Source organism: Oreochromis niloticus, linkage group LG22 (assembly GCF_001858045.2).
Source record: "Oreochromis niloticus isolate F11D_XX linkage group LG22, O_niloticus_UMD_NMBU, whole genome shotgun sequence".
Classification (NCBI taxonomy): Eukaryota; Metazoa; Chordata; class Actinopteri; order Cichliformes; family Cichlidae; genus Oreochromis; species Oreochromis niloticus.
The window spans coordinates 3,069,010-3,085,094 of NC_031985.2; the positions used below are offsets into that span (position 1 = coordinate 3,069,010).

A 16,085-nucleotide genomic window follows, 5' to 3' on the forward strand; every position below is an offset into this window, starting at 1 on the left:
TTTTCCTGTCCCTGTTATTGTCTATACTGGCAAATGGTAATCATCAGGTTGTTTGAATATCTTGAGCAAAACACAGTGTTACAGCTCAAATGTTTCATTTTGTCATTTAAATTTCAGCACTGTTCCTCTAGCAGAACATTTTGAGAAGTAATAAGCACTAAATGTGAAAATGAAATGAAATGCCAAATTGTTCTTCCAAATATATAAGCTGAACAACACAAAAACACAAGTGTTGGACTTGGGTCTTTATAGAAAAGAGTTAAGCCTCACCGCGACTGACAATTACAGTCGACATCAAGACAAAAAAAGCTCCCAGAGCTGCTGCAATGACTCTGAAATGGCTCCTTTTGGCAGATGAACGGTTCATTTGAGTGTGTTGACCTGTAGAGACAAAATGCACACTTTCATAATTTTATCTATTATCTCACCATACTATTTATATTCCTATAAGTAGACACATCAAAGATGAACAGCAATCAGCTGCAGCAGCTCCTTGTGAATAAAGTAGCAGCCTAAAGTGACTTTTTAAAATTTAATCAGTAAGAAGAGCAACACTTCCAAGTGCCTCCATATCACACAGACTTAAAAACAAAAAGAAAATTCACTTGATGGGCCCACATCCTCATTTTAGGTTTGACAGCGTTTTTAAAAGGTAAATGGCTTAAACATGAATTACGCTGCGGTTTGGGGAAAGCCTTGATGGAGCCTGGCTAATCCCCAAAGAAGGCATCCCCTAGAAGCAGTAATAACTGTGTGGCACAAAGGTCAAAGACCTCTGCAGTAATAATTCAATTTTCAATTCAATTTATTTATACAGCACCAAATCACAATAGCAGCCACCTCAAGACTACAACAATACCTACAGACAAAAACCAACAATCATATGACCCCCTATGAGAAAGCACTTTGGAGACAGTGGGAAGGAAAAACTCCCTTTTAACAGGAAGAAACCTCCGGCAGCACCAGGCTCAGGGAGGGGCAGGCATTTGGCACGACCGGTTGGGGTGAGAGAAGGAAGACAGGATAAAAGACATGCGCAGAGAGAGCGAACGGCAATTTCCTCTCACCCAAAGGAGAGGAATATAACTAGTAGGCAGTCCAGTAGAGAAAAATAGCCCATGGCCTCAAAAAGGTGGTCGAAGTGTCACAGCTGGGATGGCCAGTATGTTTGTAATGCGGACCAAAGTGCAGACACAGAAGGAGATAGAACGAACATAACCAAAAATGAGCAGTTAATTTGGCCAACAAAACATGGATACAAAACAAGGCAATAATGCACAGGGGCAAAACTAAAACTAAAACCTAAACTGGGAAAAGCTGTGGAAACTATGACAAACAACACATGACATGATTCTGAGCAGGAGTACGAAAGTAACTATAACAAAAAAACTGTGAACAGAATTGTATGGTTCCTGTGTAACCGTACAATTCTCCACACGTTACATGTTCCATATGTACGGGTAACGACCCCCCTTGGTTGTGGCGCGTGGATACTTCTTTAAGACACTCCGGCACGCCCAGCTACGCCCCACAGCTCATGTATAAAACAGCTGTGCAGAAGTGACACTGGTGATAGTTTGATTGGAATGCGTCTCCGAGCGGCCTGATGGTGGAGAGATAGTCTCTCATTAAGAGAACGTACGGTTACACAGTAACCGTACGTTCTCTAGCATATTGAGACTATCTCTCTATACTGTTACATATTCCATATGTACGGGGTAACTCTGTAAGACACCCTGCGAGGAGACAGTGCAACCGAACCGCCAAGAGTGAAGGTGCCAATGACCCATTGACAAAGTACACATAAGCAGACCACACCAGTCAGGGCTTTGCCAGACGCGAAGGCCAAGCCAGGGGGTGGAGATAGCAGTCTGCAGATGCCAGACTGGCCCGAACCGGTCGTGCAGGATGCAGGACCGCAAGTGATCAGCCGCTCAAGGTCAGCCCAGGAACCACGAGGCAGACCGCCAGGGAGTGCAGACCGCAGGGGAGGGCAGCACACCGAGCTGCCAAGTAGTATCCCGCTGGTCGCATAAGCCATGCGGGCGGTGCCAGACAGAGAGTCAGCGCTAAAGGCTGGAGAACTCCCACTCACCACAGCGAAGTCCGACTGGCGTGTAAGCCGTCGAAGAGGGCAGCTCGCCAGGGGAGCACAGCCTACAGTAGCAGGACAAGGTAGGGATGAGACCTGTCCATCCACAGACCCAAAACCGCCCCATGCTGTCAACAGACAGGGAGGGGGGGCTGGCAGCCTAGCCTGCTAAAGTGGAGGGCTGAGCAAGGCGAAGACCCGAAGGTCCACCCCCAGCACCGTCACTACGTGCTGTCCACAGACAGATGAGCCTCAAGAGTGAACTCGAACGAGACACTCAAAGTCAGTAAGAAGGTCCCAGCTCACTGAGTGGTAGGCAGGCCAGTAGAGATAAATAGCCCATGGCCTCAATAAGGTGGTTGAAGTGTCACAGCTGGGATGGCCAGTATGTTTGCAGTGAGGACCAAAGTTCAGACACAGAAGGAGATAGAATGAACATTAACAAAAATGAGCCGTTAATTTGGCCAACAAAACATGAATACAAAACGAGGCAATAATGCACAGGGGCAAAACTTGGGAAGTGTCAGCTCACTGAGCGGGCACCTGCTGGCCATGTGACCCACGACACAGGAGCAACGCACTAGACAGAGAGCCAGTGCTGCGTGCTGGAGAACACTCACTCGCTGGCTGACATATCAGACACAGCGAGGTCCGACTGGCGTTCTCTGAGAGGCCCCACTCCAGTGGCAGCCAGAGGGGATGGAAGCTTCCTCAACATCCACCTCACGATAACCAATCTCCACTAGCCCAGGCCTCAAAGATGCGGGGCCATGGGAGGGAACTCTGCAGCCATCATCCGCATTTTAGCCTGAGAGGCACAGGATGGGGGAAGGCTCTCCATGTCCCCAGCCTGCCTGCAGCTGACGTGTCAAGCTCCATCCCTATAGTGGGAGCGACAAAATGGCCGCCATCAGGGCATAAGTAACCCTCACACCCCTGTTAGGGCATGCTGCCCCTTCCCAGGGAAGGCCCGAAGGGGCAACTTGGGACCAGGGGCGGGGCTATCGGGGGAGGGGCCAAAGGCAACTACTCCCGCCATGCATGGCAGCAACCATCTGCGGTTAGGAGACCACAAATGCTGGGAGGCAGGGCACTCAACTGCCTGCAACCAGACCTTGAGGTCCACTCTACTAGATGGGACCTCAGGAAGGGCTAGTTCCTACACCTCCAGCTCCAATCAAGAGTTGAAACCTGAGCTGCGGGCAAACGCCAGACAGGCTAACAGACCGGAGAATGCTCACTCACCGGCCGTAGCACAGGCCGGGAGTGAGGGAGACCAAGCTAATGGAAATGACAGGGGAGAAGCTAGCACCCAGGGAGGCTGCCAAAACAGGCTCCTGACAGACAGACGCGACACACACACAGCACTCTCAAGGTAAGCACACACACAACACAACTGGAGATCAAACAATCACCAGCAGTAGCGGCTTTTGATACGGGCGACACGGGCGGTTGCCCGGGACGGCATCGTGGTGGGGGCCGGCATCACGGGCATCGGCAAAAAAAAAATAAAATAAAATAAAAATTGCTCGTAGTCAAGCTGCCCCGACGTCATGCCAGCGCATATTGGGAAAGTCGTAGGCACCGATCGGTTTTCTATCGCCCATTTGCTGGGAGTAAGGGCGCCCTCCGTTTGCGAGGTGCGCCTGCTGCTTGCGGCACAGGGAGGAGAGGGCGGGGCGGCGGGGGATTCTCTGGCTGGCTGGAGCAGCATCTAATAATCAACTCGCAAAATAAAAGAAAATAAAAACAAACAAACAAACACGAAAACACCAGACATTATGATACAGACTTATAATTTGCACCGATGTTTTTTCGAAATTCATACGCGAAAAGTGAGCACGAGAGCCCTCGGTGCGCCTGCTCGCTGCTGAAGTCAAAGTAAACTTTATTGTCATCTCTGCTACATACAGTCCAGTATATAGAGGGACGAGACCACGAGGCTCCAGTTACAGCAGTGCAAGTAAACAAACAATAAATATAAGAAGAGTAAAAAAATAAATATACACTTTAGGACTCGGGGTAAAGGGATCAATGACAATGTAAAATTTATAATTTACAGTTTGATGATTTAAAGTCTCAAACACAACCCGTCGAAAGGGGAGGGTGTCAGCTGCTTCCAAATAGAGCACATTTCATTCATAATGATGTAAATCTAAGCCCATTATGGATTCATGATTTGAATCCTGGGTTGTGCGAAATCCCAAAAATACACCCTAGAGAAAGTTAATCTGTGAACTAAGGTGTAGGTCTATTAGGTTATGTTGTGGTGATCCTCGGGTTGGGGGATGGGTGTTCATACTGGAGTGCAAAATTAAAACCAATGGAAGATGGACAAGAAAAGTTCAAAGCCATCAGGTGCTCAGTTTAGAAAAAAGAGAAAAGAAGAGGAGAAACGAGCAAAAGATACAGGTAAGCAGATGTGTCATTGGATAATGGCAGGTCATCCTGAAACAAACAGAATCAGAACACTTTATTAATCCCTGAGGAAATTATGTGGGTTACAGTTGCTCCAAGAAGAAATGGTAAAAATAGTAACAAACTAAACTCCAAACAATACATTATGTTACAGATTTTAATTAGCCAATCAATTAATTGTCAATTGTTGATTTGTCCTGTTCTCATTGTATGACGAATTATGACGGCTATTTGGTAGCCGTTTGCATACGATGCATACTCTCTCTCTCTTCATATGTGTGTGTGTATGTTTCTCTGGTGTTTCTCTGGTGAAATTCAGTATGGTTCCGACAACAGTTTTATGTTAATGTACAATCCTTAATATGTTTTATGTGTGTGTGTGTCCTAGCCCATTTGGCTGGCTAGGACCGCTGGAGTGTCTTAAAGAAGTATCTACGCGCCACGACCAAGGGGGGTCTTACCCCGTAAATATGGAATATGTAACGGTGTGGAGAGTCTCGATATGCTAGAGAACATGAGGTACCTGGAATATGACATGAGATGGGAAGAGGAAAACAGACAAACCGACAATGAACAGAGGGAGTCAGAGGACTTAAATACACAGGAGGGTAATGAGAGAAGTGGAAATACCTGGGGAGACACAGCTGACACAAATGATCATGACACCACAGAGAAAAGTAAGACTAAACACAATGAAAATAGAAACAAAACTTTAAAAACATGGAGAGACATGAACTGGGACACACAAGCTTGACACAAGAGACAGAGAGAGGGAGCGAGAGAGGGAGAGGAACAGAGGAGAGAGGCACAATCTACATAGAATCTACATAGATGAGGAGATAACACATGACACACAGGAAAAGACTCAAAAACGGAGACCAGCCCCTGAGACGAGGATTCCAAAGAGTGGAGCTGATGATCTCTGAAAATTAGGGAGGAATGGCGGGAGAAGAGATCAAAGGAAATTTCGGACAGTAAAAGACCTTAAGGAGGGGAACCCTTGATCAGGTAGCGACGTGGCTCGACTCTGAACTGAAGCTCTGACAGTGACGCATGCCGGGATTTTAAGACTTAAGGTAATGGCTTGATGGCTTGTAAAAGTTTATGTGAGGTGGTCTTTGAGTGTAAATTGAGAGGGGGTGCCTAGCTGCTTGACACATGGGTGGCCCCCGGACCAGCACTGGGCTGCCGCTGGAGGCGCGGGCGGCCCCGTAACCACCTCATCACCGGCGCTGCTGGATGCGCGAGCAACCGCCTGAGTGGACACTTCCCGTTGCTGGTCCGGGGCCCGGGGTCCCGATGGTCCAAATCCCTCGCCTGCTCGTGGAGGGGGGAGTAGGTTTGGCCAGACGGCTCCCCGGCCTCAGGCGGGCGATGGGGGTATGTGGTAGGGCGTGTTCTGCGATGCCGCTGCAGATGGAATGGACTCACCTGCACGGCATCTACAATCACGCCTTGCCGGCTTAAAACCTTTACTCTGCTTGTTTTGTTGTTGGTCGTGATGTGTACAGCTGGCAGCAGGAGAGCTGCAGCCATTGAATGTAATGTTACAGCAACCGTGTGACTATTGTAAGAATAAATGATGCTGCGAAGTATGAAAAGTATGAAAATGCCATCGGGTCTGCCGTGGTGGTTTAGTTAAGTTTTTTTTCAAAGAAAAAAAGTGTACGCAAACCAGTAAACAAATTAAAACTAGTACTGTTGAGAAACTATAATACAAAAATTACAATTAAAATTCTCAACAACAAAAACAACTGGTGAAAATACAATTACCATATAAACAACTTAGCAACCCCCATCTCTGCGCTGACACAGGAGCGGCGAGTCCGGCGACTTGGATGTTTCGTCTTTGCCGAAAGCACAGCATTGGAAACAAGAGCAGAACTTAAAGTAAAGACTTGATCTCACCAGGCTAGAATCGATCCAATACCGATGCCGACTTGGTATCGATACAATCAATATTTTCTCGAAAGGTGTTTGCACGAGAAAGGACGAGAACGAACTGTGTTCGCACGAAAACGAGAATGAACAGCTTCTAGAATTGGGGGATCATATATAGATAAGAACCAGAAGGAACATGTTTGGAGGTGTGGTCTCACTCCTGAAATTCAGATATCTCTAAATAAGGTTTCAAAAGAGACTTCATAATTATATTAACATAAAACATTTCAAAAGCATCTTAAGCTAGTTAAGCTATTTTAGGTGCTGAATGTGAAATTGCTGCACCACAAAATTTTCAATGCTTACCAGTTTCCTGTAACCCAGGACTGATGGAGCAGTCTTCATGTTCTTGAATCTCCACTTGGCTTTTCTCTCCACCATCCACTCGGACTCCTTTGCTATATCTCACATGTGTTGCAGCTTGAGTACCTGTGGACATTTTGGGAGAACTAAAAGCCTCAGCCATCTGCTTCTGCCTCTGTCACGCAGCTGTTTCAAGAGATGAGCATGAAGGAAGTAGCAGCTAACCACAAACACAACCACACACACAAACATATGCACTACTACTATGTATTTATAGACGCATACTTACTCTCTGTCAGTGAAATATTGTAAGGATTATAGAATGTAATAAATTATTTATTTCTTATTTGAAAAGGCCTTGCCATTTTTGCTGACTTTAAAGCTTTGTGTGCCACAATCTCACAGATGTGATGATATGGTCTGTGATGTGCTGGAGCATGAGCATGTTTGCAGACTTCAGACTGGTCACTGAAAATGTCAGACTTGCTGTGGTTTTATAGATAAAAAAGAACATAGAAGTATGGCACAGCTGCTGTTTATATATTTGAGTCAAATGATGATTAGTGTAATAAATATCAATAATAAATAAAGCAAAAATTGCTAAATGGCGTTAAAAATGCTGTAGTTTATTCTCTTTTCCTGTTATCTGATCTGAAAATTGCAGATACGTGACACAACAGACTTTTTGTACTAAAATGTGCCGAACACCATCATTTCCTCATTTGCATCATTTTATGAAATGTTACAATGCAAATAAAATGGAGACAAAGAAGATTTGTAGACCAATAAAGTGTCTTAGTGTGAGTTCTATCTTTTCCCTGATATTCTGGTGTTCACTTACACAGATCTGTGACTTTAAGGTGGAGCAAACGATATGTATATCACATGCTCCAAACTATTTTCATCACAACAGCTTGTCTTGTTTTTTGGCCCCTACTGTGGCCTTACGAGCTACAAAAAAAAAACTTAATAAAGTTTAATGCTTTTAATGTTACTGTCTCACATCTGATCAGAGACTTTGTGGCTAGAATGTGTCAAAGAGCTCATTATAGAAACCACTTCCTTCTTCATGAGGTACACAGCAACTAATTTCCTACTCAGCATTTGAAACTGAGTCACCACAGACAGCAGGAATTGTGCAGTAAGTTAGGTGTGTAGTTAGAAGTGTTTTGTTAAGTTCTATTAAAGAAGTAACACTGATTCACATTACTGCTTCCACTTTTTGTGAATCTACAATTTAACCTAGTGTGAGCTAACTCCCCAGAGAGATGTCACAAAGTTAATAAGAATGATTCCTGTTGGCAGAGTCTGAATCAGATTTATGGTGTGCTGTGAATCAGATGACACAGGCTATTATGACGTCAATAATGCACATAAGGTTGACTGCGATTCTTTCTATGGGAACGGTATACCCATTGCAGCATGTGGGGATTTCAGGGCCCATATATTGCCAGCACCACTGGTGTACACTGTCAGACCCCACAACCACCACTAGAGTCCTAGAGGAGTTAAGATGGTAGGGCGAGCCACTGGGTTGCGCTGCATACCTTAATGCTGGAGCTGGCTGTTGCTGAAGTTGGGATCTGGAGCCACTCATTGACATGAAGTATGGAAGGGCCTTCTGGAGAGTGCATCTGGATTTTGGTGGCTTTTCCAGGTAGGTGCAGTACCTGGAAATCACAGTTCTACAGTCCAAAAAAAAATCACATCCCAATCAATTAGTCCCCTCTGGATATAAAATACAGCGGCTTCATGGGTTCTGGCAGTCTATCTGCCAGTATCTCAATGTTAAGTGTATTATACTTAACATGTGGTCTACTTGCTTGGCAGTAGATAGCATGTGCAGTAGACAACATTTTTTACCAAGCATCCATTACTTGGATGCTTGGTAAGGGATAAGCCTCTTTAATGGTTTGCCTATAATCCATGGACAGTTGAGGACTCTCTTCTTTTTTCTTCATCACAATTGCCTGCATGGCTTGTAGATGGCTGGTCTTGGTCCGGACTTGGTCCTTCTTCACAAAAATCTTAGTTGAGCTCAGCAGCGCAGAACCAGAGTTTTTGTGTAAATTTTCACCCAAGCGGTCAGCTGTTTGTACACCTCTGTGACAGGGAGTTCACCAGCCTAACCCTAACTGGATAGTTGCTTCTCTTGTTTTTACCTTTGTTGTCATTATTGTATGCATTCCTACATGGTGGAACTTTTTATGTAAGATAACTGGGGATCATCCCACCTCTGAATCTGGCTCTAAACCTAACTTCAGTCGACCCTATGCAGGGGAGAATTTTGGCCCTAAACTTAACCTCTCCCACTTCACTGGAAATGATGATTGGGTATCACCCCGCCCTTTAATTCATCCCTAAACCTAACCTCAGTAGACCCTATCCTGGGTTCAACTTGAGCTGTAACCATTCTCTCTCTCACTCTCTCTCTCCCTCTCCCTCTCCTTTCCCCCTCCTCCTTCCCCCCACCTCATTAAACCATATATAGAGGACTGGAATTGGAATCCCTCTTTGGGACGTACAGTGGGGACCCTGGACGCCTGAGATCAGAGCGGGTATGGTCTGTGCATTGGAGCAAATTTGATTTCCCCTAACCCAGCCTTGCATATTTTTGTTGTCCCATATTATCCACATCGAATAAAGACATGATACAGAGAGTGCAGACCTGCTTCTCACTGTCTGTGGTGCTGAAAATTTGAAACATTTTAAACAATAACTATAGCTCCAGCTTCTTAAATCTCAAAATGCTCCTTTTCCTTTCACATTTATCTTTTAACATTTCATGCAAACATTAAATCAAACAGTCACCACAGGGGGCCAGCATAGACCCAGAGAGTTTTAGTGTAGCTGTTCACCTGTTCAGATTTTTATCAGTTTTGTTAGTGCACATTATACATGTAATATTGTGACACTTAGCGCTCTCAAAGTATTTGTCATGGTCACTTTTGACTTGTGTGCATTCATGATGTATTCTTTTGGATTGGTGATTGTATTTATATTCAAGAGTTACATTTTGACCCTTAGTTAGATATTGTTCATTGTTCATGTATGTAATCTCGTTCCTGGCTTATATTTTATTATAACGTTGCAAATCTTCAGCAATTAGCAGTTTCAAGTTCCTACATCATGCATCCACAAGTCCTGCATTTGACTCCTAACTTTCCTGCCACACAGACATAACTTGAAAGAAGAACGCTGCAGCCACAGACGAGCCACTCTTCATCACTGTGGTCAGCCGACACCTCACCTGCCTCCCTCTAGGCATTGTGGACTGAAGAAGATGAGCCTGCCACCACTGTGTCCTCACTTTCCTCGATCGGCTCTCTGTATCCTCCTCTACTTATTCAAGGCCTCTAATATTGTATCAGATCAGAATGCAAAAAATTCTTAAGCATTTTCTTTTTGCTTTAGAAATGAGACATTTGGGAATTGCTAGTATGCAATAATCTACACAGCAAAAGGAAAAACATTAAAATTCAGAGTACAAAATAAAGCTCCACAAATAGAAGTGATCCATCAGAATGAAGTCAGGAAATAAATCACACAGCAGATCAAAAACATGAGTAACAGGTCACTGACAGTCCTTTAATAAATTTAGCTCTGACGATGTCAGGTTAAAGTTGGACTAAAATACATTAGGAGAAAGAACCTGGTCACATTCAGCTACATAAACTCTTTTTCCTGGAGTCAACATTTTATTCCATTTAGCCCAAACTTCAAAATCCTTACTTGACAACTCCACCATAAATGAGTATTCAGAACTTATTCGCACATTTGAAAATTGTTGAATCTGCTTTTCTTCTTCATTTCAATCTCCTGTCAAAATTTATAGCTAATAATAAGAAGCAACTACTTTCAGCTGATTGAGAGAAACTCAAGAAGACATTTACTGTAGTTTTAGCACCAACAGACTGATGAATAAACCAAGTAAACCAAAGTAAAGACAAGCTGCACTTTGACTTGTATTAGAACAATTTGCTGGAACTACAGAGTAATGAAGTACTTCAAGTTTTTGTGTGGATGACTTCCAACCTTACTGTACAGCACAGAGCACAGAGGGACAATATATGTAATCAATATATGATGCAGAATGAACAAGTAACAACTGTGAGCTGAGTCTGAGGCTCATGCAGGACATTTCATAGTGAGGTGTCTTTGGTTGGATTATTCAAACATTTACATCAAAGCAGGAAACTCATTTCTCACAGATGAAGGTCTTAGAGCTGTAACCAACATAATGTTCAACTGCTTGTTTCAACTTCCCATTATCGTCACAGCAGACTCCGTAGGAATCATAACTCGTACTCAGCTGTCCTGGTGCCCACAACCTGTCAGAGAAAAAAATAAATGATATTAAACTGGAGTAAACTTTGAACATTTTTCAATCCTGATTTCTTCAAACTGACTTGTTGTAACTGAACGTCATCACAGACTGCAGATGAAGAGAGTTCAAGCACAGCTGTTCATTCAAAGAAGGATTTCTGCTTTTCTTTACATTCAGTTTGTGGGGCTGTTGGAAAATAGCTCAACTCATGTGTTGCTGATCTATCTTCCAAAATACGAATGTTTCACTTCTAAATAATAACTCTGGAATAGAAACAAACTAGTGTCTCACGTTTCATTCACAGCTGATCCGTCCACCCATTCCCATTTATATCCTCCTGATGTCTTTTTGCCTGTCAGACCAGTCCAGGACTCTCCTCTCATGTTCAGTTCATTGATAAATATCTATTTGGGAAGAGACAAAAATATTTGCTCCAGTCATAATTCAGTACTTCTTTTTGAAAAAAGACAAACAAACACAAAAACACAAAGTTACTACCAGTTATTGCCTCTTGCAGGAGGTAATTTTGGATGAGAAGATTTTCCAAGCTTCTACAGTCGTGGGTCGAGCTTTATTTAATTTCGCTGTGGTATGTTCAAGATTAATGATACGGATAAGACATCGTATCCAGAATGATTCCATACAAATGTCAGGACTGAACTGTTGCTTTGTAATTGTCTTCTTTGCGGACGTGAATCCGGCAAACAACATTTTGCATTGTATTTGTTTTAAGGAGATGTCAGAGGTATCATTAAGGAGACAAAGACCAGGATTGGGGATATATGAAACTTCCAGTACCTCAGATAACACAGAGTTCTGTCAGGCGTTGTGTGGAGGCGAGGAAGAAAGAACCCAAACGCAGGACTCGCAGGTAGGTGAGGACTGGTGAAGGTTTATTATAAGGAGTGGATGAACAGAGGGTGAACGGACACTGACTGGCTGGACAACTAAATGGCTGACTGAACTGAGAGAAGACACGGGAAGGACAACATCACACAAACATCAATGACACGACAAGGGCTGAAGGGAACAGAGGGCTTAAGTACATGACTAACAATGACAACGATTGGAGACAGGTGAGTGAACAGCTGAACATAATGAACTAATGATAAATGGGAAGAGGACTGAACATAATGCACACAGACCAAGGCTAACACAATAAAACAGGAAGTGGAACAGGCAGAAGATAAACAGTGAACATGAACTGAAAATACTGGGTCAACGACCCAGGAACCCTGACAAGTTCAGAAAGACCCAAAAGTCGGATATAACTGGACAGTCCCAAAACATGTGTAAGAACGTGCCTGGTGACAAATGTCTGTGAAGGTTCTCAGTCATCCAGGTCATCATAGTCAAAGGAGTTTGCAAAGAAAAGCGTCTGGACTTCTTTAAGTTGATTGAAGACGTTTCACCTCTCATCCGAGAAGCTTCTTCAGTTTGCCATTTGACCTTAGAACTGAAGAAGCTTCTCGGATGAGAGGTGAAACGTCTTCAATCAACTTAAAGAAGTCCAGACGCTTTTCTTTGCAAACTCCTTTGACTGGTGACAAATCATTGCACATGTGACAGTGATATGTAGCCTGTAGTTTCATCTGGAATCTATAATTCAGTACTTTTGTTGTAGTAACATCATCTTGTGAATATGTCTGAAGGAAGAACTAAATGTGATGAAACTTTTCTGTTCTTCCATTGTGCAGAAATCAGAAATACCCAAAGAGTTTCCCAGAGGAACCTGTCCAAGGAATTAAAGTTCTATCTATCTGTCTATCTATCTATCTATCTATCTATCTATCTATCTATCTATCTATCTATCTATCTATCTATCTATCTATCAGCTCCTGCATGATCAAGATGGCGCTGCTGAGGTCGGCTGCCGTGCTGGATTCTCTGACCCAACTTTTCCACATTTTGCTGATTTTTGTTACTTTTCATTTCATCATGTTTAACTCCGGACCCAACCTGGCCAAGGGAGATTCTGAGAGAGAACAAAGGACGCAATCCTAAGCGACGGCCTTGAGGGAAACATGTCAGCATCAGGAACAGGCTACGGGCTCGTGCACACTGTGCACCCATGTCCAGTATCCTGCTAGCCAATGTTCAGTCCATCGAGAACAAGCTTGATGACCTCAGGGCTAGAATTAATTTCCAGAGAGACATTCGGGACTGCAGCCTCCTCTGCTTCACCTAGACATGGCAAAACCCAGCGATACCAGACCATGCCGTGCAGCCGACAGAGTTCTTTTTGGTTTACTGCATGGACAGAACAACAGAGTCGGGGAAGAAAAGAGGTGGTGGAGTGTGTTTGATGGTAAACAACAGATGGTGCAACAGCGCGAACATTTCCCCACTCATACGCTGTTTCTTGCCCAATCTGGAACTTTTTATCATTAAATGTCACCTTTTCTATCTCCCTCGGGAATTCACTGCGGTCATTGACTGTGCTTTTTATATTCCGCCTCAAGCTACTTGGACACTGCCTTATGTGAGCTACATGAAACTCTCACACAACAACAAGCATTTCACCAGGACGCCGCGCTCATAGTTATGGGAGATTTTAATAGAGTAAATCTCAAACACATATTTCACAACTTTCACCAGCCCCACCAGTGGCACTAGGACATTAGACCACTGCTACACTCCATTCAAGGACTGCTACAAGGCTCAGCCTCTGTTGGCATTTGGAAAATCAGCACCGTTTTCAACCTCTCCCTGGCCCGAGCACTGGTTCCCACGAGCTTCAAAGAGTCCATCATTGTCCCTGTCCCAAAGAAACAACAGCCCGCTTGCCACAATGGTTACCGCCCAGTAGCACTGACTTCAACTGTGATGTTAGGATGCTGTTCGTGGACTACAGTTCAGCATTCAACACAATAATTCCCTCAAAGCTTTTCACCAAGTTTAAGGATCTAGGACTCAGCTCATCACTGTGTCAGTGGATCCTCAACTTCCTCACAGACAGACCCCAATCAGTGAGAGTGGGAAAACAAGTCTCCCCCTCAGCACTGGAGTTCCTCAGGGCTGTGTTTTAAGCCCCCTGCTGTACTCATTGTACACTTATGACTGTGTAGCCACATCAGACACCACCTCCATTGTCAAGTTTGCTGACGACACTGTTGTTGTGGGCCTGATCTCCGACAACATCAAGAAGGCCTACCTGGAGGAGATTAGGAACCTGGAGACCTGGTGCCAGGAGAACAACCTCCTCCTAAACATCAGCAAGACTTAGGAGCTGATCGTGGACTTCATTACAAAGCAGGCCCTGAACCAGGTGTGGAACTGGACTCTCTCACACACATCACATCACCACAGCACTCTGTTTATTTGCACACTTATCATTTATAATTTATTTTTATTCATAATTTCTTTCGTAAATCATTATTTGCACATTCTTTTACTGTAAATTTCTAAGTTAAAATCTTTAAATTTTGTAGTAATCTGTAAATCTGTAAATCTTACTGTCAATTCTTATTGTCATTTAATGGTCGGGCCTTGTACAGCAATAAGCATTTCACCACATGCCGTACTGTGTATGGTTGTGTGTGTGACAAATAAAATTTGAATTTGAAGCTCAGTCACTGTTGCAGTGGAATCACTGTTAATAATATGTTTTATTTGGTATTATTAAATAAGAAACATAGCCAGGATTAGGAGGATTGCTTTTATTTTGGAACATTTCTGTGTAATTTAAATTTTTGCTTCAAATTTGTCAAATGTGTAAAAACTTACATTTGAATGTGAATGTCTGTAACAAAAAAGGGAGAATCAAAGAAATCGAAGTGGAGACAGGAAGCAGGTCACAGACTGACAGCAGGTCAAAAACACAAGTAACAGATGACTGTCAGTTCCATCAAAGATCACACAGACATGAACAAACACACCCACCTGTTCCTCTTTGCTGTTTATCATCACCAGATCAGCTCCTTTATCCTGACAGTCTCTCCTGCTCTCTTGCCAGTGCTTTGCCTCAGTGGATTTAAAGTAACAGCTGCTTCCAAATCTTGTCCATCGATCAGGACACTTCTCTTAAAGTCAAACACATGTTTTAAAGGCGGTTTTATTCACTGCTCATAGTTTCAAGTTTTTGTTGTGTAATAAAGATTTTTAGTTTTTAACAGCTTGTTACCTTTGATCTTCTCCTTTAGCAACTTGATTTCTTGCTTTAATTGAATTATTTTCACTGCATGTTGAGAACAAACATAATTATAATAAAATAATAATAAAACAGGAAAAATGACTGCAAAGTTAGTTTATGAATATTTATTTATAATTGTTTTGAAATATTTCTTACTTGAACGATTAGCCTGGAGATGCTCTTTTTCCAAATTGACTAAAATATCTGGTTAGAAACAAAACAGGAAACTGATTTAAAGTTTTAAAGCATTTTATCAATGAAGTTTTGTGTTTTTCATTCCCATCACATGAATGGAACTAACACATGCTGACTTGCTAGCTACTCAATACACCAAGTGAACTAATTTGCCGGCATGACAGACATCACTGTCTAACGTAGTGTGACTGCACCTGCATCAGTCTGCAGCAGATGCTGCTGCCTGTCTGCTTTGTTGATATAGTCACAGAATCACCGTGTTGAGTGAAGAGTTTGAAGGAACAACAAGAACATTCACTCCACCTCCACAACACACACAAGATATGAGCCAGGAATCATGCACACGTACAGACTATTAAGACCATTAAGAGACTTAAAAAGAAATAAAAGAATGTTAAAATGGATGTGAAACTGAACGGTAAACCAGTGAACGTACACTAAAACCATGGTTATGTGCTCTTGTTCTTGTTAAAATCATGCAGCAGCGTCTCTAGGTGGCATAAAGACAGGATGGGCTTAATTTTTGAAAGATGGAGGACTTAACCACAGCATTGACATGCCAGTCAGGTTTTAGGCTGCTGTCCATTTTCACAACTAAATTGGTGATTCTGGATTTTTCATGCGGAGCCAAAGAGGAAAGGTCAAAGGCAGGGATACAGCTGGAGGTACTGGATTTA

General features: G+C 43.2%; 1 protein-coding gene across 1 annotated transcript in view; it reads right to left on the reverse strand.

The window, feature by feature from the left end:
- Positions 1-10,546: 10,546 nt before the first annotated feature.
- The window catches only part of LOC109196621 (CD209 antigen-like protein E), a 36,597-nt gene continuing 31,058 nt past the window's right edge, over positions 10,547-16,085 (reverse strand). Inside the window, exons 3-7 of the mRNA XM_019350868.2 lie at positions 15,370-15,417; positions 15,205-15,258; positions 14,964-15,103; positions 11,373-11,485; positions 10,547-11,085 (exon numbers count right to left, since the gene is read on the reverse strand). Of these exons, the coding sequence (XP_019206413.1) occupies positions 10,953-11,085; positions 11,373-11,485; positions 14,964-15,103; positions 15,205-15,258; positions 15,370-15,417 (488 nt within the window). The 3' untranslated portion in view covers positions 10,547-10,952. The remainder of the gene's footprint in view (positions 11,086-11,372; positions 11,486-14,963; positions 15,104-15,204; positions 15,259-15,369; positions 15,418-16,085) is intronic.